The 22,681-nt window shown below is 41.8% G+C and overlaps 4 protein-coding genes and 1 long non-coding RNA gene across 8 annotated transcripts; 2 read left to right on the top strand and 3 right to left on the bottom strand.

Moving 5' to 3' along the window:
• Window positions 1-1,183: 1,183 nt before the first annotated feature.
• Window positions 1,184-4,549, bottom strand: LOC109522548 (protein hinderin-like). Its single transcript, XM_019881216.1, has 4 exons — window positions 4,445-4,549; window positions 3,274-3,530; window positions 3,093-3,193; window positions 1,184-2,922 (listed from the first exon to the last, which is right to left on the bottom strand). Exons 1-4 carry the CDS (start codon window positions 4,497-4,499, stop codon window positions 2,766-2,768), a joined length of 570 nt encoding a protein of 189 aa, XP_019736775.1. The 5' UTR covers window positions 4,500-4,549; the 3' UTR covers window positions 1,184-2,765.
• A 149-nt stretch (window positions 4,550-4,698) lies between these two features.
• Window positions 4,699-7,391, top strand: tpgs2 (tubulin polyglutamylase complex subunit 2). Of its 2 annotated transcripts, none has more exons than XM_019881215.1 (7): window positions 4,699-5,038; window positions 5,176-5,255; window positions 5,342-5,429; window positions 5,873-6,013; window positions 6,118-6,231; window positions 6,312-6,475; window positions 6,756-7,391. In XM_019881215.1, exons 1-7 carry the CDS (start codon window positions 4,963-4,965, stop codon window positions 6,969-6,971), a joined length of 879 nt encoding a protein of 292 aa, XP_019736774.1. In that variant the 5' UTR covers window positions 4,699-4,962; the 3' UTR covers window positions 6,972-7,391. The 2 variants fall into 2 exon arrangements, with proteins under 2 accessions (XP_019736774.1, XP_019736773.1); XM_019881214.1 differs by having other exon boundaries at window positions 4,701-5,038; window positions 6,753-7,391.
• Window positions 7,392-7,616: 225 nt separating this feature from the next.
• On the bottom strand, window positions 7,617-10,711 carry aqp7 (aquaporin 7). Its single transcript, XM_019881213.1, has 6 exons — window positions 10,299-10,711; window positions 9,296-9,422; window positions 9,079-9,216; window positions 8,863-8,981; window positions 8,518-8,735; window positions 7,617-7,997 (listed from the first exon to the last, which is right to left on the bottom strand). Exons 1-6 carry the CDS (start codon window positions 10,464-10,466, stop codon window positions 7,817-7,819), a joined length of 951 nt encoding a protein of 316 aa, XP_019736772.1. The 5' UTR covers window positions 10,467-10,711; the 3' UTR covers window positions 7,617-7,816.
• A 4,524-nt stretch (window positions 10,712-15,235) lies between these two features.
• On the top strand, window positions 15,236-22,497 carry LOC109522544 (retinol dehydrogenase 12). Of its 3 annotated transcripts, none has more exons than XM_019881210.1 (7): window positions 15,236-15,407; window positions 15,512-15,683; window positions 18,209-18,448; window positions 19,222-19,392; window positions 19,536-19,724; window positions 21,418-21,527; window positions 21,724-22,497. In XM_019881210.1, exons 1-7 carry the CDS (start codon window positions 15,405-15,407, stop codon window positions 21,901-21,903), a joined length of 1,065 nt encoding a protein of 354 aa, XP_019736769.1. In that variant the 5' UTR covers window positions 15,236-15,404; the 3' UTR covers window positions 21,904-22,497. The 3 variants fall into 3 exon arrangements, with proteins under 3 accessions (XP_019736769.1, XP_019736770.1, XP_019736771.1); XM_019881212.1 differs by having other exon boundaries at window positions 15,240-15,407; window positions 19,222-19,311; XM_019881211.1 differs by having other exon boundaries at window positions 15,236-15,683.
• LOC109522549 (uncharacterized) lies at window positions 18,784-20,921 on the bottom strand. The gene is made up of 2 exons (XR_002169579.1): window positions 20,854-20,921; window positions 18,784-18,880 (listed from the first exon to the last, which is right to left on the bottom strand). It is a non-coding gene; the product is annotated as an uncharacterized LOC109522549 (long non-coding RNA).
• Window positions 22,498-22,681: the final 184 nt, after the last annotated feature.

Genomic DNA, 22,681 nt, shown 5'->3' with positions numbered 1-22,681 from the left:
CCCCCCCCCCACCGCTGCCCCCCCCCAGCACTGATAGTGTCTGTGAAAGTCTTGCTGGATGAAAGGACATCACAAGGACATCACATCATGTAAACCATTGCTGGGAGGTCTATTTATGCAGCATGAATACGGAAGGGTCTTGCAGGGGAGATACTGATTATGCATCCGCAGCTACACACTCGCCACGGGCCGAGATGGAGTGTTGTCGTGCGGCGCAAAACGCATGCTGTTCACATGTCAAAACATTAGATTGAAAAGAGAATTTCCTGTGATTTCTTACACTTGCCAACAAATTGTTCGCCGTGACATAAATGCACAATACAGTACATCGGGTTGAATACAAATAGTTGGACGAGAGACGGTGCACAACGAAGAATGTCTTGCTGCCCCCACAGAATCGTCTCGCTGTACGTGAAGTTAACGCATGCTAATATGGTGATGGGGGGGGACACGCGGCCCCTGGACAACAAGCACTCTCGGCAATCTGATCCAAGAAGAGCAATGCTAACTAGATTCCACTTCTGTGCCAGATGCTACAAAAAAAAAAACAGGCTTTCTCCACATCTTTGGACATCAGCCAAGGACCAAGTACAGTACTCAACAGGCCCGTGGTTTACATCGCAGTTGCAAATTGCCAACAATGACTTGCTCCTCCCCCTTGCTCCCAAAATACTCAAAATCAAGGGCTTGGGTTGAAGAGGCCTGTCAAAGTGATTCACTGCCCTGTCAGGTTGAGGCCCAGATGAAATTATGAAATCCACTTCGAGGAGGAAGAAATTTGCACAGGAGGGGGAGAGAAAATTCCAAAGCCTACTTAAGCAGGCAAAATCAAACAGATTGAGTCTGAAGAGGAGCGTAGGGACAAAAAAAGGGGGTGGGGATTAAGAACTAGAAATGTGTTTGTAAGGCAGCAAGGATGGCGAATGACAGCTTGCATAGGGTTAAGTTGAAAACGGCATCGAACCTTAAGAAAATGGGGGTCACGGGCAAAAAATAAAATAAGCAAAACGTAGCAAGAAATATGAGATTGATAAAGTAAATTCGGCTTTTACTTACTTTGTCGGGCACTATCACCGCGATGACCTCCGCACATAACAACATGCTTTAATGTACAAAAACCATCGCGTCTTTCTGGAACAAATTCATTTCACTTCGAAATGTCAAGTGAACGCCCAAATATCAAGGTTGCTCTTTCCCTCTCTCATCCTTGGTGGCTTAGAGCTAAAGTACAGCCCAACATTTCTTACACCCTGTCAACCCTGAACCTTGGTTAGATAAGATAAGCTAAGGCGTAATGGAATTAGATTTGACAAGCCTCTCATTCAGCGTGTTTGCCTTTGGTGTCTCCTTAACCTTTCTGCAAAGTGCCAGAACCTTATCCCCAAGAAGTACGTTCATGACTCTTGCCCACACTTCTTTTAAAAGACGACGTTACACCCCCCACCCCCCGAGGTGCTGGGAACCTAACATTTTTCTCTCTCAAATACCTTTTAATGGAGTTTGGAACTTTGGTGTAAATGCCAAGTCTGCAAGCCTGAGCACATTTAATTGAGCTGTGCCATCCTGATTTAATGCACTTCCATTTCCAATCATACAATTTACCAGCAGGGTCAATTACTCTTCATATTTTGCAGCAATTTAGCCTCAACTGTGTGTGAACCTGAGTGGAATTTTAAGGAAGACAGCAGAGCGCATAAAACATAATAAACGTTGTTAGCCTCAAATTAGTGAATAAAGAATATTGCGGCTTTCGCTGCGCGGTGAGGAAATGACACCCAACGTGCAAAGTAAAGGTTACAAAAACATATTGAAAAGACACACCAAAGTCTTCTTAGTAAATACCAAACTTAATAGATGCTTTCGAGTTTGGGCCATTGCTCCAACCGTGAAATTGATTTTGTGCACAAAAGCAAATAAGCTGCAAGCGTTTACAAAAGACAACTGTGGCAGGCGTCAAAAAAAAAAATAAAAAATTGAAATGAATCTCCCCATTTGTCTGCCTAGGAATTCAAGATTTGCACAAGGCTGTATAACGCCTTACTCTGGACAACAGTGCCCCCTGTTGACTTCCTCCGACACAGTCACGCGTCGCACAGACTGACGCAGCCACCAGACTTTTGATTAGTTGCACCGGCGCAATCTCATTAGACAAGGAGCCAAACGTTTTGTTGTCATAAATATACAAACACAAAGCAAATACTAATTCTCTTGAGCTTCGGTCTACATGCACCTAATGTTGTAGTCACAAACTGTACAAATCTGTCACCTCAGTACATCTGTAGGATTTAAGAAACGGGTGCTAACAGGCACAGAGAGACATTTTTTTCCGACATCAAAGATGATATGGAGAGATTATTTCAAGGTCAGAATGATCTGCCTTGAAGAATACCGTAACTGTGACAACATATCAATTGCAGTGTTCGAATGCACTTGAGATGCAAGTGACTTGACTTACGCGAGTTTTTCAAGATACAACCCGTCATTTGCGCGAGCTTTTGCTTTAACTTGCGAGCGCAAATTTGATATACGAGCGCCGTATGATGGCGGTGAACTCTCCTCGACTCACTTCACAAGAAGCAGAAGTTTGGCAAATAGTGAACAATTGGGGGGGACTTCAGTTTAATTGCACTCCCACTTGAAGGTTACTGTCAAACTAGACATAAAACAAAGAGAATTAAAATTAAAATCAAGAAAATTGCCTCAATTAATGCATTCTATGCTATCTGTGAATTATTTTGGCAAAAGAGGATGTGGAGGATTCAGACTTACGGCACTGGCATTTTGTCAATAATATCTGAAAGGATACTTTCTCTTTCATGTGCTATAAGCATGTTCTGTTGCTCGAGTTGTTGGATTTTGCTTTCAAAATTATCGTGTTCATCTTTGAGGCGCTTCACCGACTCTTCCTTCTCCTCACTCACCCTAGGGAAAAAAAAAAACAGGAGACAATACAGTTTTCAATATTTAAATGAAATGGGAGGAAAATGAAAGGAAATTTTGCTTTTGCAAGAAAGCAAAGGGCACGATGGATTTAATTTAAATTGCCTTGTAACTTAAACACACAGCGGGATCAGTCCCATACAGCAAACTACCTGGCTAGCTCTTCAATCAGGTTTGCAATGCGTCGTTTGTCCTCAGGACAGAGGTCTTTCAAACCGACTTGGCTCTGTGCACTGCTACTTCCAAATATGATCTAGGAAACATGGGTCATTTTCACATTCGGGTCACCCGTAGGAATTACAAATAGGACAAAAATAATGACAAAAGCCTTACTTGTGAAACGGGGGGTATCAGACCTAGCGTTGGAACAAGGGCGTTCTCAGTCGTTACGGAAGCAAAGGCAAGGGCAGACGCATTTTCCTTAACGTCAGAGCTACATTGATCATTTTGTACATAGCTTTGGGTTGTGCCGCCTCTCCTTAATGGTGTGTCCATCTTGCAGTCAGAGATGCGTCGGGCTTGCATCTTGGTGTTTTTTTTAATTGAGGTACTTATACCGCTTGGTTTACAAGGGACCACTTTGTCTCCTCCTGCGATTGGAGAAAAACATTTCAGATCATAGCATTTACAATAAAAAATTATCAATGTATTTAAGTTTTATTTTCCACTAAAACCTGTTTTGTTGCAGAGCGGTGCAATAAAATTACTGCTGCTTAAAATGCTCAGTCATTGTGGCTAATCATCATGATTACAATGTGGATCAAAACAATCCAGATTAGTCTTTTGAGTATAACAGCACAGTTCTCGCTGTGACCAAAATGTCACGACTAGTTGAGTTTCTCTTGCACAAGACACTTGACTCCAAAATCTGCTCCCTGTGCACTGGCTAAGCTTCCCTCTGCTCCCAAGTGTCACGAACGGTGTATGATTGCAGCATTAACTACTGTGGTTGATTAATAAATGGAGGACTCTAATTGTGTCAAATAAATGTGTGTATATCAGCCAAAAAATGACGTGCATTAAAAACAGTCTTCATAAATTGACGAAAACAGCAAACAGGAATACAGTACTACAAACTTCAATATAGACTCACGAGTAAAGTATATACTTGTACAATCCAATCAACACAAGATGTTCATTCCAAAAACACTACAATGCTTAGTTTTAAACGACAAAGGCACCATTAATCACTATGACATGGTTATTATTATAACGTTGTGTTTTGCAGGAGTGTAAAACTGAACTGAATTATAAGGAGAAGTGCTTCTTATATATTACCTCTTTATTTTAGAAAAAAAAAAGCATAAGTAAAATCCATACAAAATTATAAACACATCGGACGCAGTCCTGTTTCCCTGTAGCGTGGTTTATTAGGTCTCTTCTTTTGATACTTGACTGCTAAATAAGAAGTAGGTTGCTGTTTTGTAAAACACACTTCATCGTGGGGAAATGCTGGATAAGAACTAACGTACTGGTAAGCAAATAAATGAATAAATCAGCCTACCACTCTTCGTCCAAAGTATTTCAGATTTGGCATTCCTTTTTTCAGCTGCCGCCATGTTGAAACAACCGCCGCAAGTGACAGGGAACCAAACCTTGCAAAGAAATTGTAGCCCCGCCTCCTAGTGAAATATGAAGATCTGATTGGCAAGTCTTCGAAAAGACGGCTTGCTATTGGCTTACACGTTTAACGTTTTATTCTTTATTTTTATTTCTTTCCCCCAAAGCGAACACGCCTCCTGGAGACTGCACAGTAACGTGATGATATTAATTAAAATTAAGAAAGTTTTACATAATGAACAACTGTCGTGATTAACTTTTTGGACTAAGGTGGCATATGTGTAAATGTGAAAATCAAGTGACACCGGAAGGTGGCAGTGATGTTAAACATCATAAACTCATAACGAAGAAGAAGAAATGTTGCCAGCGGCTGCTTGACGTCCTTGGTAACCGATTCAGTTACAACCCAAAAGGGGATGCTCTTCTAGGGACATATAAAAATCTAATTTCATCGGTAATAGAATGGATGAGACAAAAGAAAGATTGGCGTTTAAATGTGTGCCTGAAAGACTGACGCTCGGCATCACTCGCATCCTTGGTGAGTGTTTTGATGCGGCGTCGGAGTTATAGCAACATCTGTAACATATAGTTTAGCAAGCAAGGATGTTAACGTACATACAGTATCACCGATTCCATGTAAAAACATTCTGAATCGTGTCCTTTTTTTTTTACAAGAGAGCATGCCTGGTGTTGTCGATGTGCGGCTTGCAGAGAGGGAGCCTGCAGAAAAGAGGAATCTGTTGTCATGGGAGCAGGTGAAGAAAACCCATTCCAAACCCTGCAACTGTTCATAATCAAATGGCACATAAATAACAAACCATCTGTTTCCTCCCCTTCCCAGAAAAACAATTGTATTTTACCAGAGGACCTGCGAGATTTTTATCTGACAACAGATGGCTTTACACTTACTTGGAACGTCAAACTAGACAGCAAGTGAACCTATGTTTTAATATTCTAACACAGGGTTTCCCAACTATGCCAGGAAACGATCCAATTTCGCTTCATTGTTCAGAAAATAATTCATTATTTACTATGAATAATTTCCCTTTGCTTACCTAACTATGCCAACGATTTATTGTGACTGGTTGAAGAATTAAATAACACAAACGACAGATGACAATTTTGCAAATGTCCCCATTTTGCGAAATTCGTACAACAGTCATGCCTCTGTGTTGAGCTAAAGAAAACCAGATTTCACACCGACATTTCTAGTGTTGTCCTGTTGTGATATTTTTCCAATGTAAAATATGCACCTTGGCTCAGTAAAAGTTGGGAAACACTGTAAACAGAATTTTACGTGTACTGAATTAACGTTATGGTTTACAATGAAAGCAACTATATATTCCCAATGTTTTTTGTGTGTCTCCCTTAGACGAATGTGTTCCCTTAGGATGCATGACAATTAACAGTGTGGGAAGGTTGCAGCCCCTTCTCCAGCCAACACCGCTTTTCTCTCTGCCCAATGCACCCTCACTGGCCGATCTAGACTGGGATGAGAGCAGCGTTGAATGCGGTAGATCATCAGTCAAATTGCGCACTCACTTGGAGCAAAGGCAACAGTTGCAATGTTGAATTCACCCAAATAAATATTACAAATTCATCATTGTCATCCAGCAGGGTTGCCAGACACTTCCACCCCTCCACATTTCGATTCTCGGAGTCGCATCTTTGAGTTGGATTCATGTGGCGGGAATGGCAAGGTGTGCTTGGCATACAAAAACTCCACCCCAGGTGCAGTTCTTTAAAATAAAAAATAAAAAACAATAATTTTGGCTCTCACCAAGTAAACATTTTTTTTTTTCTTTTTACAGGTGTGGTAGCCCAGCAAAGTGAAATTTGGTTTCTGGACCGCTCGCTTTGCTGGCATTTCTTAACCGCAACCTTCTCCTCTTACTACCGCCTCATGATCACTCACCTGGGGCTGCCTGAGTGGCAGTATTCTTTTACACCTTATGGCCCCAGTCCGCAAGCTAAGGTAGCAAAAATCGTTCTTCTCTAAATACTCTCCATCAGTGAGCCTATCTTAGTCAAGTAGTAAATACGCAAGATCAATTGAGGTACACTTTTATTTTTTTGACATTCTCATGAGTGCAGTGAATGTCGATTAAAAATCAAGTACGACACAACGTTCAAACAACACACACACACACCCACATACAAAAAATGATTTTCATTCAAGAATCAAAATGTCACCTGATTTCATTTTCTCATTTGTTTTTGCGTTGAGTCTCAAACACGTGTTCCCTCTTCAGCAGTGGGCATCGCTGTACCAGCCGCGGACCTTCAGAAGTGAGCTCAGCCTGACCCCTTCGGCTGGAGACTTGCACCTCAACAAGTTAGATCCCACAAAGGCGTTTAAAGCCAAAGCTAAGGTGCCCACACCAAAGAAGAAGCCATCCACACCGTGCAGCCTAGCGAGCACTGCCAAAAGCCCAGGCAGCAGCGGAAGACCTGGCGTCGCCAAGCGATGAAACAACGTCGGCTCGCCGGTGATATTTTCGACAGGTTCTCCTGTCAGTATTCTCAGGTAGTATTGAAGAACGAAATGGTTGGACTGAGGCTCTGTCACGAGTGTCAACGCTCACAGTTTCATTTCAGAGAATCATGAGCGACGCAAGTGATCGCCGGATTACTTTTTTTTGCATATATATATTTAAAGGCTTGAGATTTTATTCCACATTTCAATTCGATTTTGACTGTCAACTATGATGTCTTGTGAAAATTGAAAATCAAAGGTGGCTACTTTTCCTTGAATGACGTGGATCAACACCTGACACCGTGAACCTCACGGTGTCAGATTTTCAATATCTCAGGCGCTAATGTAACCACCGTTTATAAATCCGTCGAAAAAGTTAAGTCATCTTTCCTTTAATAAATACTTGCCCCAAGGATTCACATGGAAGATATCTGATTATTCGCTTGGAAGTGTAATGCCCCCGAGAATGCGGCTGCGAAAGTCCGATAAGACTTCTTGGCTCAACTTTAGGCTCAGGTCGTTTTCAAGCCGTTCCAACATCAAGGTCGTGTTTTCAACGTTTTGCCCTGCTGATTGCTTGAATGAATAATAGATGGGCACTTATTTCTCTGCATCATATTAAAGTTACGACCGTAGTCTCTGAAAGGAGGTAGGATTGTAATACAGTTAGTGTTAAACAAGCAGTTACTCGAAAGTTAGACCAGCTACTTTTGCATCAACGATGCAAATTGTAACTGAGTCACCAAGATACATACACGCAAGTCGTCCAATCGGAACAACCTTGGAATGTGTCAACTACAGCTTGACGTGTTCCATACACCTTGGCAGCTGGGAAACCGTTCACACACGCAATTCAGTGTCGGTGTTTTGTGCCGTCTCCTCTAAGGTTTTAATGGGTCCAGCACAATTTTCCGAGCGTGGAGGATGGTGAAGTTCCACCAAGAGCTTGTAGAGCCCCGCGCCCAGCACGCCTCCGATCATCGGGGCAATAACGGGCACCCACCACCAACCGTTTCCAGCCCTGCACAGATCAAAACGTAAAAGAGAAAGCTCAACAAGCAAATCGTATTTACAAATTTGAGTCAGACCAATTTTTTTTCTTTATCTTTGGGGACACGAGGCCCCTTTCACAATGTCGGTTGGGCTTTAAATGTGCCGCAGACTTTTATCTTTAATTTGAAGGTATTTACTGTACATCCAAATCCGGTGGACAGTGTTGGGATTATCTTCACAGTAATGGGGCAGATTCACAATCACAAATCAAACTTTGACTTTTTAACACTTGGTTGCAAATTCTCTGCAATCATTTACAGCCTGATATCGAAGCTGCAAAGACGTCACCGTTTTCCCATCAGTTTTTTCTTCGGCAAGTGAAATGCAGGCTCACTGAGATTCCCGTCAGATGACTGACGTGACGCCAGTTTCGACGAATTAAGAGCAAATAATATTGCCAATAACACTTGCCAAATCAACCGTTATGGCTGTGTTGTGCCAATTTTGCAGAATACCTGGGGACCCATCAGCGTGCAATTCCTCCCTACCTGAACACGTCAAGCCCCCAGCCGGCAACGGCTGTGAAGAGCCTCGGTCCGAGGTCTCTGGTGGGGTTGATTGCGTAACCGCTGTTGCTGCCCAGAGAAATGCCGATTAAGAGCACCAGGAGACCCACGAGAGTTGATTCGCTGCCTGCTTCAGCCGGTTTGTTTTTCTGGTCGGACAAAGCCATCAGGCACAGCAGAAGCATCGCTGTACCAAATACCTGCCAACACAACAACACAAGAAAGGTCATGAGAATGCCTGCGGATCGCTCCACGGGAAAAGTTCAACGAAGCATTTTTTTTTTCTGTCAAGGGTGTCTCATAAACTCAATGTTATGCACACTGTACTTGGTCAATGAATCCGCCAAACAAAGAGAGATACGGGGCCGGATAGGTGGCAAAGATAGCAGCGGTAGCCTTGGCACCGGTGGCAGTCAGATTCCCTCCACAATAGTCATGTATTGCCTCTGCGAACATAAAATATGCAATCATTTACCGGTATGTCACGTGAAAGGTGAAAGTGGTCAGTCTCGATTGTTTTTTTTCCGTGCATTGTGTCCTCACCATAATACACAGCGTAAACCGACCCCGCGGCTAAAAAGGACCCCAGCAGCTGTGACAAAAAGTAGAGCGGGAGCATCTTCCACGCGAGGCGGCCATACACGCACATGGCGAAGGACACCGCCGCGTTCATGTGAGCGCCTGGTGGAGCCACGACGGAGCACATTGTGGCACAGATAGCATTTATCTTTACGATGGAAGGATGGGTCCGCTTTTATACCTGAAACTTTGCCTCCGACATGACACCCGAGCGCGACACCCAGCCCAAAGCCCAGATTGATGCTTATGTAATGTCCAAATGCTCCTTGTCCAGTCACGACCTGCGCCACAGAGCCGAGGCCAAATACCTGCACACAAAAACAAGGAGTTCACCGCGAAGCACATCATGGGTGATGATTAGAGACAGACAAAACATCCGACGGAATAAGTCTTTGCAACAGGCTGGATGCTTAACCGAGCAAAAGTCATGAATTAATTAATCCTTTAGGGGACAGCGGTTACTACAATGGACAGCTTATCATGTCATCAGGCGTGAAAGGGGTTAATTTAAGGGAAAAATAATAATGATCATGATAATAAGGCAAAGGTTATCCCTTTGGTGAGTCACATTTGAATCACTCCAAAAAATAAAAAAACAACTCCAAGTTTGGATGGATTTGAACTTCAAACTCTGAGGCCAAGTCAGACAAACAGAGTAGAATGAGCGAAAAACGGCTCACACTGAGCTATTCATTCAGGGAACGGGGAATGTGTAGTCCTGCCTCCACAAATTATGCTTCGGTTAAAAAGTAAGCGGTGTCGAAGCGCAAATTGGGAGTACACACAAATGCTTAGGAAACGGGCTGTTGTCGTGACAGCGTATTACGTTGAAGGTTTCTCTCTGGGCTTCACGATGTGTCTCTTCCAGTTCTAAATATGGGATCGATTACAACGGCAGACAAACATGTGACTCTCGCGACCCTCTCCACGTGGCCCACTGTCTGACCCCTCTTCAGATTGAATCCACAAACACAAACACGTGAGCACAAAACGTGTTTGGGGGGGCAAAGAGAATTTGATTAACAAGAACACAAGCGTGATCACATGACTCATTTATGCCTTGAATGAACCGATATACAAACCATGTCCAAATGTTTCACTCCCCCCCCTCGCCCCCACACACAGCATTTTGTTTCCAAATGATGTTGTTTTCAATCACAAAGTATGAAGAAATGATTCCTTACCATCATCACGTATGTGCAAAGAGTTTCGGCGAGTCCCACGCGAACAATTTCATTCCTTAATCGAAAAGATCGGGTTACAAGAGACGCTTTTCCCAGAGAGACCCCTCCATCTGCTGACTGTGCAAAGTCCTTCATTTCCTCTTCTTGAAGTTTGACCTTTTCTCTCATTTGGACTCTTTGTCTTGCAAGACTTTTTTTTTTTTTTAAACTAAAAGTAGAGTTTAAACACCGAAAGACCCCTTGTTCAGATTTGAAGTACTAACATGCTGCCCACGTGCGTAGTCCACAAATACAAATGGTAGTCCCTCCAACAGGCATCCCCTGTCCTCTAATCTAATTTTACGCTTCCTGTGCGCTCCACTCTCTCTCTCTCTCTCTCTCTCTCTTGCTCTCTTGCTCTCTTCATTACACATTCCAATTGGGACCCCGTTTTATAGCAGCGACGCAACCGCCCTCCCACCGGATGTGCTCAAACCGGCACACAGACAGCTGCGTCCTCCAATCGTTTTCCTTCGTAGGACAGCAACGAGCAAACCATTATTTGCTTCACATTATTGGACAAGAAATAGTGAGCATTACACTGAAACATTTAAGTGGCTCTAAATGTTTGATGATAGTGCCTTCTAAATTTTGATTTTGTGTATCAATATAAAAAGAAATGCTTCTAAAGAGACACACTGCAAATTTATGACATCCCTCAAACACAAGACATCAGCAGATGATGGACTTTTTTTGTTTTAACTCCACGTGTGATTTGCTTCTCTGTTTGTTTTCATTGTTGTTGTTTTGTTAGGGGGATGTAGTGACAGCAAAGAGGAAGTTGATTGATGTTTGTGATTGACATACCGAGCCTTTCTAGCTTTTCTTCTTCAAGGATGATCAGCGTGGCTCTCACGTGTGGTCGCTTGATTGGCGGCCAAATAAGTCTGCACACCCACACTGGCACAAAACTTTAAAAATGTGCCATGCTGCACCGACTTGCGCAGTTCTGCAAAAATACCAAAACTTAGTCTAGCCCACCCCTGCACAGATTTATCTCGCGCCTCATGCCAGATTTACACTGGGCATGAAACTAGAGCCCTACAAGTTATTTTTACTGGTAAAACAAACATAAAACAAAGACAATCACATGTAGATTTCACCAAACTACATTTTCCTGTGAAAGTCTGCCAGCTTAATCCTAACACATAATGCAGCTGTTAACAACCAGACAGCAAGCAAAATTATTCACATTCATCTACTCTTTATCCTCTGTAAAAAAACAACAAATATTATATTGCAGTTTGGTTGCAATCCTCTTTGTCCATTTCATCTTCAAATCTATATGTACTTGGAGTATGTCTGTATTGCACCTTGTGGTGAAGGTATTCTGATTAAACTTTGGTTGTGTCAGTGTGCTGCTCTTTTCTGTTAAGAAATTTCGAATTGCAGTTATGATTTGTAGTTTATTACACTTGGAATATACTGGTCCTGCCTATAAGAGATCGAATTAGGAGAATGTGGCCCCTCAACTAGTAAAATTAGTTTGACATCTCTGGATTAGACACTAGGGAGCAGCATTGAGTTCAACCTACTGTAGCTTTATTATGCAACAGAGAGGTCAGAGGTCAGTCCATCTGACAGTTTAAAAAGAGAGAAGGAAAGAGACTATGACCCAATACTTTGCTGAACAAGTGGCCAGGTAGACATATAAAGACCAGTTTTACAAACCGACAAAGACTTCTGACCATAACCACTTCTGACCAAACCATCCAGAAAAAATGCTTTTTATTTTTACTCTTCAAGTACATTTTATAGCCCGTACTTTATGTGTACTTGAGTAATTATTTGAATGAGTACTTTTGCTTTTGCCAAAGTGTTTTTTTTTTTTTTTAACAAAGAAATTGCATATGTACTGAAGTACAGAATAGTAGTACTTTTTCCCCGTCTAAAGAGTTTCGGCGAGTCCCACGCGAACAATTTCATTCCTTAATCGAAAAGCTCGGGTTACAAGAGACGCTTTTCCCAGAGAGACCCCTCCATCTGCTGACTGTGCAAAGTCCTTCATTTCCTCTTCTTGAAGTTTGACCTTTTCTCTCATTTGGACTCTTTGTCTTGCAAGACTTTTTTTTTTTTTTTAAACTAAAAGTAGAGTTTAAACACCGAAAGACCCCTTGTTCAGATTTGAAGTACTAACATGCTGCCCACGTGCGTAGTCCACAAATACAAATGGTAGTCCCTCCAACAGGCATCCCCTGTCCTCTAATCTAATTTTACGCTTCCTGTGCGCTCCCCTCTCTCTCTCTCTCTCTCTCTCTCTCTCTCTCTCTCTTGCTCTCTTGCTCTCTTCATTACACATTCCAATTGGGACCCCGTTTTATAGCAGCGACGCAACCGCCCTCCCACCGGATGTGCTCAAACCGGCACACAGACAGCTGCGTCCTCCAATCGTTTTCCTTCGTAGGACAGCAACGAGCAAACCATTATTTGCTTCACATTATTGGACAAGAAATAGTGAGCATTACACTGAAACATTTAAGTGGCTCTAAATGTTTGATGATAGTGCCTTCTAAATTTTGATTTTGTGTATCAATATAAAAAGAAATGCTTCTAAAGAGACACACTGCAAATTTATGACATCCCTCAAACACAAGACATCAGCAGATGATGGACTTTTTTTGTTTTAACTCCACGTGTGATTTGCTTCTCTGTTTGTTTTCATTGTTGTTGTTTTGTTAGGGGGATGTAGTGACAGCAAAGAGGAAGTTGATTGATGTTTGTGATTGACATACCGAGCCTTTCTAGCTTTTCTTCTTCAAGGATGATCAGCGTGGCTCTCACGTGTGGTCGCTTGATTGGCGGCCAAATAAGTCTGCACACCCACACTGGCACAAAACTTTAAAAATGTGCCATGCTGCACCGACTTGCGCAGTTCTGCAAAAATACCAAAACTTAGTCTAGCCCACCCCTGCACAGATTTATCTCGCGCCTCATGCCAGATTTACACTGGGCATGAAACTAGAGCCCTACAAGTTATTTTTACTGGTAAAACAAACATAAAACAAAGACAATCACATGTAGATTTCACCAAACTACATTTTCCTGTGAAAGTCTGCCAGCTTAATCCTAACACATAATGCAGCTGTTAACAACCAGACAGCAAGCAAAATTATTCACATTCATCTACTCTTTATCCTCTGTAAAAAAACAACAAATATTATATTGCAGTTTGGTTGCAATCCTTTTTGTCCATTTCATCTTCAAATCTATATGTACTTGGAGTATGTCTGTATTGCACCTTGTGGAAGGTATTCTCTGATTAAACTTTGGTTGTGTCAGTGTGCTGCTCTTTTCTGTTAAGAAATTTCGAATTGCAGTTATGATTTGTAGTTTATTACACTTGGAATATACTGGTCCTGCCTATAAGAGATCGAATTAGGAGAATGTGGCCCCTCAACTAGTAAAATTAGTTTGACATCTCTGGATTAGACACTAGGGAGCAGCATTGAGTTCAACCTACTGTAGCTTTATTATGCAACAGAGAGGTCAGAGGTCAGTCCATCTGACAGTTTAAAAAGAGAGAAGGAAAGAGACTATGACCCAATACTTTGCTGAACAAGTGGCCAGGTAGACATATAAAGACCAGTTTTACAAACCGACAAAGACTTCTGACCATAACCACTTCTGACCAAACCATCCAGAAAAAATGCTTTTTATTTTTACTCTTCAAGTACATTTTATAGCCCGTACTTTATGTGTACTTGAGTAATTATTTGAATGAGTACTTTTGCTTTTGCCAAAGTGTTTTTTTTTTTTTTTACACAAGAAATTGCATATGTACTGAAGTACAGAATAGTAGTACTTTTTCCCCGTCTTTTTTGTCTTTATATTTATGTTAATTGGTTCATTAAGATTGTTGTACTTTGCAATCGGTAGGTTGGACTTTAGCTTCTTGTATTAATTGGGAAATGTTTTATTGTGGAGGGGAGCTGTCCATTTCCTTATGGCACTCCTTGGACACAGGTCCTTTTATTTCTCTATAAGGTGGAATAAAGACCCAACACCACATCGTCTTTTCTGCAGTTTATCACAACACAATACGAATAAATTCGGGCTTCTGAGAGTTTCAGATTTCGTCAGGACGCAAAGGAAAAATACAGAGTCACGTTTATATAGGAGTAATATGTTAATGAGAGGCGAGCAGCCCCAATAGTACTCATAGTAAGGCTAAATTCCTCAACAGTTTCCAAACTTTGGACATTTTCTATCTTTTACTACTCTTTTCTCCTGGCTCTTGTTTATTGCTTTGTGAGTTTGCAGTAACAGTCTTGTGTGGAAAATGAAGCACAGCACAATCCTGCGATATAGCAAATAAACTGCATGAATACTATTTTTTAAAAATTGATTATGCACTGAACCCACCAAAAAATAAAACGCAATATAGCAAGGAACAATCGTATGAGCTCATTTAACTTTTTTTCTGAAATTACCGTTATTTCACAGCATTAGCAAGTGTAGGGGAACACCTTGTTTTGCTAGCTCTCAGTACAAGCACTACGGAAACTCTTGTTTTTTTTTTTAACTTTTATTTTTTCATTGTATGTACGAAGTTCACAAAAAACACAAGAAATTCATTTTTACTTTGGCGCTCAAATTTCAGGCAATATACTTTTTACTTGTATTTGTACTTAAGCCGCTGTTTGAGTTCTCCTCCGTGTATTCGACTATTTAGTTATTTATTTTTAGCACAAGTACGACTACTTAAGTGCAGCGTGTGACTACTTTTGCCCTCCCAATATTGTAATTGTGACAATTACAACTAAAATGGCTTGTTTTTGGACGTTGAAAAGACTGAAGCCTCATCTCGTGGTGTAAAATGCTACTGAGTTGATGAACAAATCAGGTAGGCAGGATGGCATGTTGGCAGACAATAAACAAAAGTTTGGCCGAACAGGTTCCACGGGAGACGCATTACAAAGGACGACCTGGCGCAGATGTTGAAAGATAATGAAGCCAATGATGGGCATGACCAGAAAAGCTTGCAAACGAACCACATCGAGCGTCAAAGGCTTAAACGGAACTATTACGATAGCCTCGATGAATCAGTAACTAACTACATATGGTCACATGGTAATGAGCTCGGTGATCACTCCTACTTACCGTGAACCGGTTCACATCGTCACGTCAAACTTGGAGCTTCAGAAGTCATCTATCTCTTTGTGCTTCTCCCCAAGCACGCTGGCAGTACCATGAACTGGCTGGATGTGATCGCTCACCCGCTGTGGATGGTCCCCACGCTGCTGCTGTGGATGGTGGGGCGCCGGCAGCGCAGAGGGACGTGGGACCCGCGAGCCTGCCCCACGCAGCTCAAAGGGAAGACGGCGATAGTGACAGGAGGCAATTCAGGTATGCTTCGGTCTTGGATTAGCAGCGATATTTTCTGTCTCATTGAATTATTCCACACAAACGCTTTAGCTATGTGCAAATACGTTGGCCCCCTGTCCACCCCTGTGAATAAAAGTTGACAATCGTGTCAAAAAAACTTTCTATGTGAAAGCCAAAATTTTAGATACCAGTTCGATATATTTACAAATGCAGATGTGATTATTTTTGGGCTTTGAACCTTAATTCAGACCCATTCATGACAATGTGGAAATGTATGGGGCTGATGTGAGACATTCATAAAGCTACATGATCATGATTTTTGCCATTCTATAACAATCGTGAAATGCATGTGTCCCATGTGCGGTAAATGCATGGATCGACATTTTGATATTATTCTTTGACATTAGGTATACAGCCAGATTGTTCAAATATTGTCGACATTATCCTTGGATATTGGGACATATATTTGGGTACCCTTGTTGCTACATGCAAGCGCGTCTCAATGAATTTGAGTATTGGAAATTGAATAGTTGAACCCGCTTCACGATCTTGAGAAATTCCGAAATTCCATAAGAAACAATCACGCTCATTGTTGATATGAATTGCATTCACAAAATGTTCACTTTTCGAACTGACCTATTTAAATAAATGAACATTTGTACGATATTCTAGGAGTTTGATATTTTATTTTATCGTGATGCACTTGTATCGAGATACCACTTGACTCGTGTGTGTCTGTGTGAGTGTGTGTGTGTGTGGAAATGCAAACATTTTCTTCAGAATTTCATCATACTTTGTACATACGTCATACTGTATTGTTACATAATATAATAGCTGCAGATCGTCACTGTCCAAATCTTTTTTCTTTTCTTTTCACAATTCGCTGACCATGTTCTGTCTCCACTTGAAAAATTAGCGTCTTCCCACGCTTTGCAGAAGCCGTTGGACATCATTGTCACCTCCACTGAAGGCCTGGACGTTTTTTTGACAATAACAAATGCAAGTAGTCAGGTTTGATACATTTGAGCAGACTTGTTTTGTTATCATAAATTGATGGAATGTTTTGTTGCAGTTGGAAACTCAATTTCCGTTCTGTCGATGCGCCATTTTGTTCATTGCAAAGCTCAGGGCTCTAAGATCTTTGAACAAGGTTTTTGGGGAGGTTGATGCTTTTGCAAAGTAGTAAAGGCATTGTTTTTTTTTACAGTCAGCTGGCCTCGGCATGACAGCAGTCTTTGATTGCAGCAATGACAGCGTAACCAGTTCTTGATTGTTGGCGTGGTAGTGCAGCTGCTCTCCTGCATAAATCAGTCTAATGATTAACGATTATACTATATGGTAGCCCGAAGAACTATCCTAACTTGAAAGCTTGAATTCTTTCAATCAGAATGCAGTGTTTGTTTGGGTTTTGGGTTTTTTATTTTTTGCCAGTTAATCAAAAGACCATTCCTGTTTTCAAACCGCTTTTATCTGAGCAAGTCATTACATGTGGTTCTGCCAGCAAAGCAAAACAACAAATGGTCATGGAAAGCAGAATGTCTCATTTCATGCCGACTGTTGTCATGTGCTCATGTCACTTATCTGGTGGCCAAAATCATTTTCAGTCATTGCGAAAGAATTTCAGGTGGTTGTTTGATGGTATCAGCATGTTAAGTTATGCAACTTTACGGTGTTTGTATTCTGCAATGGACGGTCCTATTGATTTATTTTTTTTTGTTAACACTGATGTAAAACCCACTATTCTGACGTTTTAAACAGATGTCGTTGAATACAGTCAAAGATCTTTGAACAAGGTTTTTGGGGAGGTTGATGCTTTTGCAAAGTAGTAAAGGCATTGTTTTTTTTTACAGTCAGCTGGCCTCGGCATGACAGCAGTCTTTGATTGCAGCAATGACAGCGTAACCAGTTCTTGATTGTTGGCGTGGTAGTGCAGCTGCTCTCCTGCATAAATCAGTCTAATGATTAACGATTATACTATATGGTAGCCCGAAGAACTATCCTAACTTGAAAGCTTGAATTCTTTCAATCAGACTGCAGTGTTTGTTTGGGTTTTGGGTTTTTTATTTTTTGTCAGTTAATCAAACGACCATTCCTGTTTTCAAATCGCTTTTATCTGAGCAAGTCATTACATGTGGTTCTGCCAGCAAAGCAAAACAACAAATGGTCATGGAAAGCAGAATGTCTCATTTCATGCCGACTGTTGTCATGTGCTCATGTCACTTATCTGGTGGCCAAAATCATTTTCAGGTGTTGCGAAAGAATTTCAGGTGGTTGTTTGATGGTATCAGCATGTTAAGTTATGCATGCAACTTTACGGTGTTTGTATTCTGCAATGGACGGTCCTATTGATTTATTTTTTTTTGTTAACACTGATGTAAAACCCACTATTCTGACGTTTTAAACAGATGTCGTTGAATACAGTCATGCTTAAAGTTAGCATCAACGCCATTGTTAAAATACCGTCGACAAATTGACCCTTCGAAAATAATAACTTGCTGATTGTACCGCGCTGCTGGTTTTTCTCTTCCCCCGCTGCTTGCTCTTAGGGATCGGAAAGTTCATCGCCATGGACTTTGCTCGCCGGGGTGCCCGGGTCATTCTGGCTTGTCGAAGTGTGTCCCGTGGCGCAGCGGCAGCTCAAGAAATCCAAGCACAAACGGGAAACCCCGACGTGCACGTGCGTCAGGTGGACCTTTCTTCTCTGGATTCTGTCAGAGAATTTACTGAGAAGATTCTGGAGGAGGAACGTGCTCTTCACATCCTCGTCAACAATGCTGCGGTGTCAGGTGCAAAACTTCACCCTTGAAGTTTAGATTGGTCGTTTTATGGGGACCACGTTTGAAGATTGAGCCCAAGAATGTGTGTGTCTGAATGCATTGATTGCAGTGGAATTTTTTTTGGATGAAATCAATACTGTAGTTGAGACCAACGTTGCATAACCCAAATGCACTCTGAATCAGATGAGCTGTTTTGGAATTTCCTCTTTAACTGACAGTATTATAAATAGCCTGGGAGCACACCCATCCTTTTTGGAAAAAAAAAATCAAATGGAAATAAATCTCATCTGAGTACAATTCAGCGACACAAAATAAAGGATATGCAGGTCGTTTTTTTTTTTTTATAGAGGTTTGTTTTTACTCCGTGTTTACAATGTGGGAGCATAAGAAAAAACGCTTTCGGTTGGAGGTGCAAGCCCCATCTAATGTTTCTCACTGTGTCTGAATGCATTGATTGGAGTGGAATTTTTTTGGGATGAAATCAATACTGTAGTTGGGACCAACGTTGCATAACCCAAATGCACTCTGAATCAGATGAGCTGTTTTGGAATTTCCTCTTTAACTGACAGTATTATAAATAGCCTGGGAGCACACCCATCCTTTTTGGAAAAAAAAAAATCAAACGGAAATAAATCTCATCTGGGTACAATTCAGCGACACAAAACAAAGGATATGCAGGTCGTTTTTTACTCTGTGTTTACAATATAGGAGCATGAGAACAAAACGCTTTCGGTTGGAGGTTTCAAGCCCCATCTAATACTTCTCACTATTTTTTCCATTAGGTTTACCCCGGGAGATTACCAAAGATGGGTTTGATGTTTCTTTTGCAACCAATCATTTGGGGCCTTTCCTTCTCACCAACCAACTACTTGGTAGGATTCGAGACGTCCTTCGAATGTGTGTCAAGAGTTTTGGTAGAGCGCTGGTAAACCTGAATGTTGCGCAATTGTCAAGTGAGGATCTTTGCCATGCCAGTTATTTCTCTTCCACCATCTGACCTGACAAAACCTGACCAAATTTGCACCCCCCCCCAAAAAAAAAAAATTGCTCATAAGTACTGATGCACTCTGCGCCCCCCCACCCCTCTTTCTTTCAGACCTGATCAAAAATTCCGCCCCAGCACGCATTGTCACTGTCAGCTCCATCAACCACAAAAAGGGTGAAGTGGACTTTTCTCATTTTCGTGGGGAAAATGTCACTTACAACCTCGATCGAGTTTACAACCACACCAAGTTGCACAACATCATCTGCACGAACGAGTTAGCGCGGAGGCTTCGAGGATCAGGTAAGGCTCAAGTGACTTTGAATTCCATTTGTTAACACTAACAATTATTACCGTTTTGCTGGCACGCACGTGTATGTGAGTCATGGAAAGCAGAATGTCTCATTTCATGCCGACTGTTGTCATGTGCTCATGTCACTTATCTGGTGGCCAAAATCATTTTCAGGTGTTGCGAAAGAATTTCAGGTGGTTGTTTGATGGTATCAGCATGTTAAGTTATGCATGCAACTTTACGGTGTTTGTATTCTGCAATGGACGGTCCTATTGATTTATTTTTTTTTGTTAACACTGATGTAAAACCCACTATTCTGACGTTTTAAACAGATGTCGTTGAATACAGTCATGCTTAAAGTTAGCATCAACGCCATTGTTAAAATACCGTCGACAAATTGACCCTTCGAAAATAATAACTTGCTGATTGTACCGCGCTGCTGGTTTTTCTCTTCCCCCGCTGCTTGCTCTTAGGGATCGGAAAGTTCATCGCCATGGACTTTGCTCGCCGGGGTGCCCGGGTCATTCTGGCTTGTCGAAGTGTGTCCCGTGGCGCAGCGGCAGCTCAAGAAATCCAAGCACAAACGGGAAACCCCGACGTGCACGTGCGTCAGGTGGACCTTTCTTCTCTGGATTCTGTCAGAGAATTTACTGAGAAGATTCTGGAGGAGGAACGTGCTCTTCACATCCTCGTCAACAATGCTGCGGTGTCAGGTGCAAAACTTCACCCTTGAAGTTTAGATTGGTCGTTTTATGAGGACCACGTTTGAAGATTGAGCCCAAGAATGTGTGTGTCTGAATGCATTGATTGCAGTGGAATTTTTTTTGGATGAAATCAATACTGTAGTTGAGACCAACGTTGCATAACCCAAATGCACTCTGAATCAGATGAGCTGTTTTGGAATTTCCTCTTTAACTGACAGTATTATAAATAGCCTGGGAGCACACCCATCCTTTTTGGAAAAAAAAAATCAAATGGAAATAAATCTCATCTGAGTACAATTCAGCGACACAAAATAAAGGATATGCAGGTCGTTTTTTTTTTTTTATAGAGGTTTGTTTTTACTCCGTGTTTACAATGTGGGAGCATAAGAAAAAACGCTTTCGGTTGGAGGTGCAAGCCCCATCTAATGTTTCTCACTTTTTTTCCATTAGGTTTACCCCGGGAGATTACCAAAGATGGGTTTGATGTTTCTTTTGCAACCAATCATTTGGATCATGAAAATATGCATCTCAAAGTGTTGTGCGTATTTTCCTGTATATCTGACAAGGTAGAAACAGATTCTGTTTCATAAAAAAAAAAAAAAAACCCAAACATCTGCATATTCGACACAAGCTTTTCATTGGCACCCCCCCCCAAAAAAAAAAAATTGCTCATAAGTACTGATGCACTCTGCGCCCCCCCACCCCTCTTTCTTTCAGACCTGATCAAAAATTCCGCCCCAGCACGCATTGTCACTGTCAGCTCCGTCAACCACAAAAAGGGTGAAGTGGACTTTTCTCATTTTCGTGGGGAAAATGTCACTTACAACCTCGATCGAGTTTACAACCACACCAAGTTGCACAACATCATCTGCACGAACGAGTTAGCGCGGAGGCTTCGAGGATCAGGTAAGTCTCAAGTGACTTTGAATTCCATTTGTTAACGCTAACAATTATTACCGTTTTGCTGGCACGCACGTGTATGTGACAAATGTGGATGTAGGCGTCACGGCCAACTCGGTCCATCCTGGTATTGTCATGACGGGAATGATGAGGCACTACCCCTTCAGGATTCGTTGTATCTTCAACCTCATTGGACAGTTCTTTTTCAAGGTGAGTGCGTCATTCACGTTACTTGTGGAGCCTCTGCAGCGTTCAAATTTCATAGGGAATGAATGAAGCCGCTCTCACAAGTCAGCTGCGTCTACTCCCACAACGGCGCAAAGGCCCCTCCCTCATTTATTTTAATGCTTCTTAACCTCCGTCTGGCTCGAGTTGTTATTTGACCATCCTTTCCACGTCTCCTCAGTCTGCAGAAGAGGGGGCAGTCAGCGCCATCTACTGCGCCGTGTCAGAGGAAGCCGAAGGCATCAGCGGAAAGTATTTTGACAGCGACTGCTCCATTGTCCTCCCCGCCCCCTTGGCCCGAGACTCGGCCCTGGCAGTCAAGGACTTTGAGATTTGCGAAAGACTGACATCGAAGCTGTGAAACAATGTTCCTCCTGATAACAGAAAGGAGGTCCAATTGCCTACGCGTGATGTTGTTAAAGCGGCTGCTCTGACTTTTAAGCCCTCAGGTTGTGTTTAATGCGCCAAGATAGAACACTGCCATGTTTATAAATTGAGCCGAGTGTGTCTATCTTCATTAAATGTAGTCTGCCTTGTATGCTGCCTTTTTTTGTTTTTTTATTTAATAACTGACGGATATTGGCAGGGGTCATCAGCGTTTTTTGAAACTGAGCGACATGACCTCTCAAATCACCTTTCATAGTGTTATTATTCATGATTAATCATATTCATATTTGTGAAGGCGCTCATCGTGTTAATGCTTCCTATTTTTAGAATTGGATTAGTAGCGGTAAAGACACGCCTCACTGAATTTCCTGAAAAGCAGTTTTTTTATTTGAATTACTAGCAGTGGTTAGTTTTCAAACTTGTACTACCGGTAATTGCTTCTAAGATGAAAAAAAAAGTCATATTTTTCATATCAACATGTCTTTACCGTTCTGGGTCCCCAAACAAAGTTCCCATGATTTGCAAAAAGGGGGACATTGCGCAATGTGCCTTTTCCATGAAAACTAGCGTGAAATACATTTTATTGTCTTTGCAGTTGCGATCTGTGGCTCTTTTGCCAATGTGCTTGATTATTTCCACTCAAGATGGCTTTATTTTTATTGTCACAATCGCGAGCCTCATTGTGTTGTTGCAATACATCAGAGGGATCGGTGAGCCGAAGCGCCGGTGGATGCGGCAGCCGTTTTTCCGTC

This window comes from Hippocampus comes, unplaced genomic scaffold, assembly GCF_001891065.2.
Source record: "Hippocampus comes isolate QL1 unplaced genomic scaffold, H_comes_QL1_v1.1 scaffold68, whole genome shotgun sequence".
Classification (NCBI taxonomy): domain Eukaryota; kingdom Metazoa; phylum Chordata; class Actinopteri; order Syngnathiformes; family Syngnathidae; genus Hippocampus; species Hippocampus comes.
Note: the sequence above shows the minus strand (reverse complement) of the source record. Positions and strands in the feature narration are given on the sequence as shown.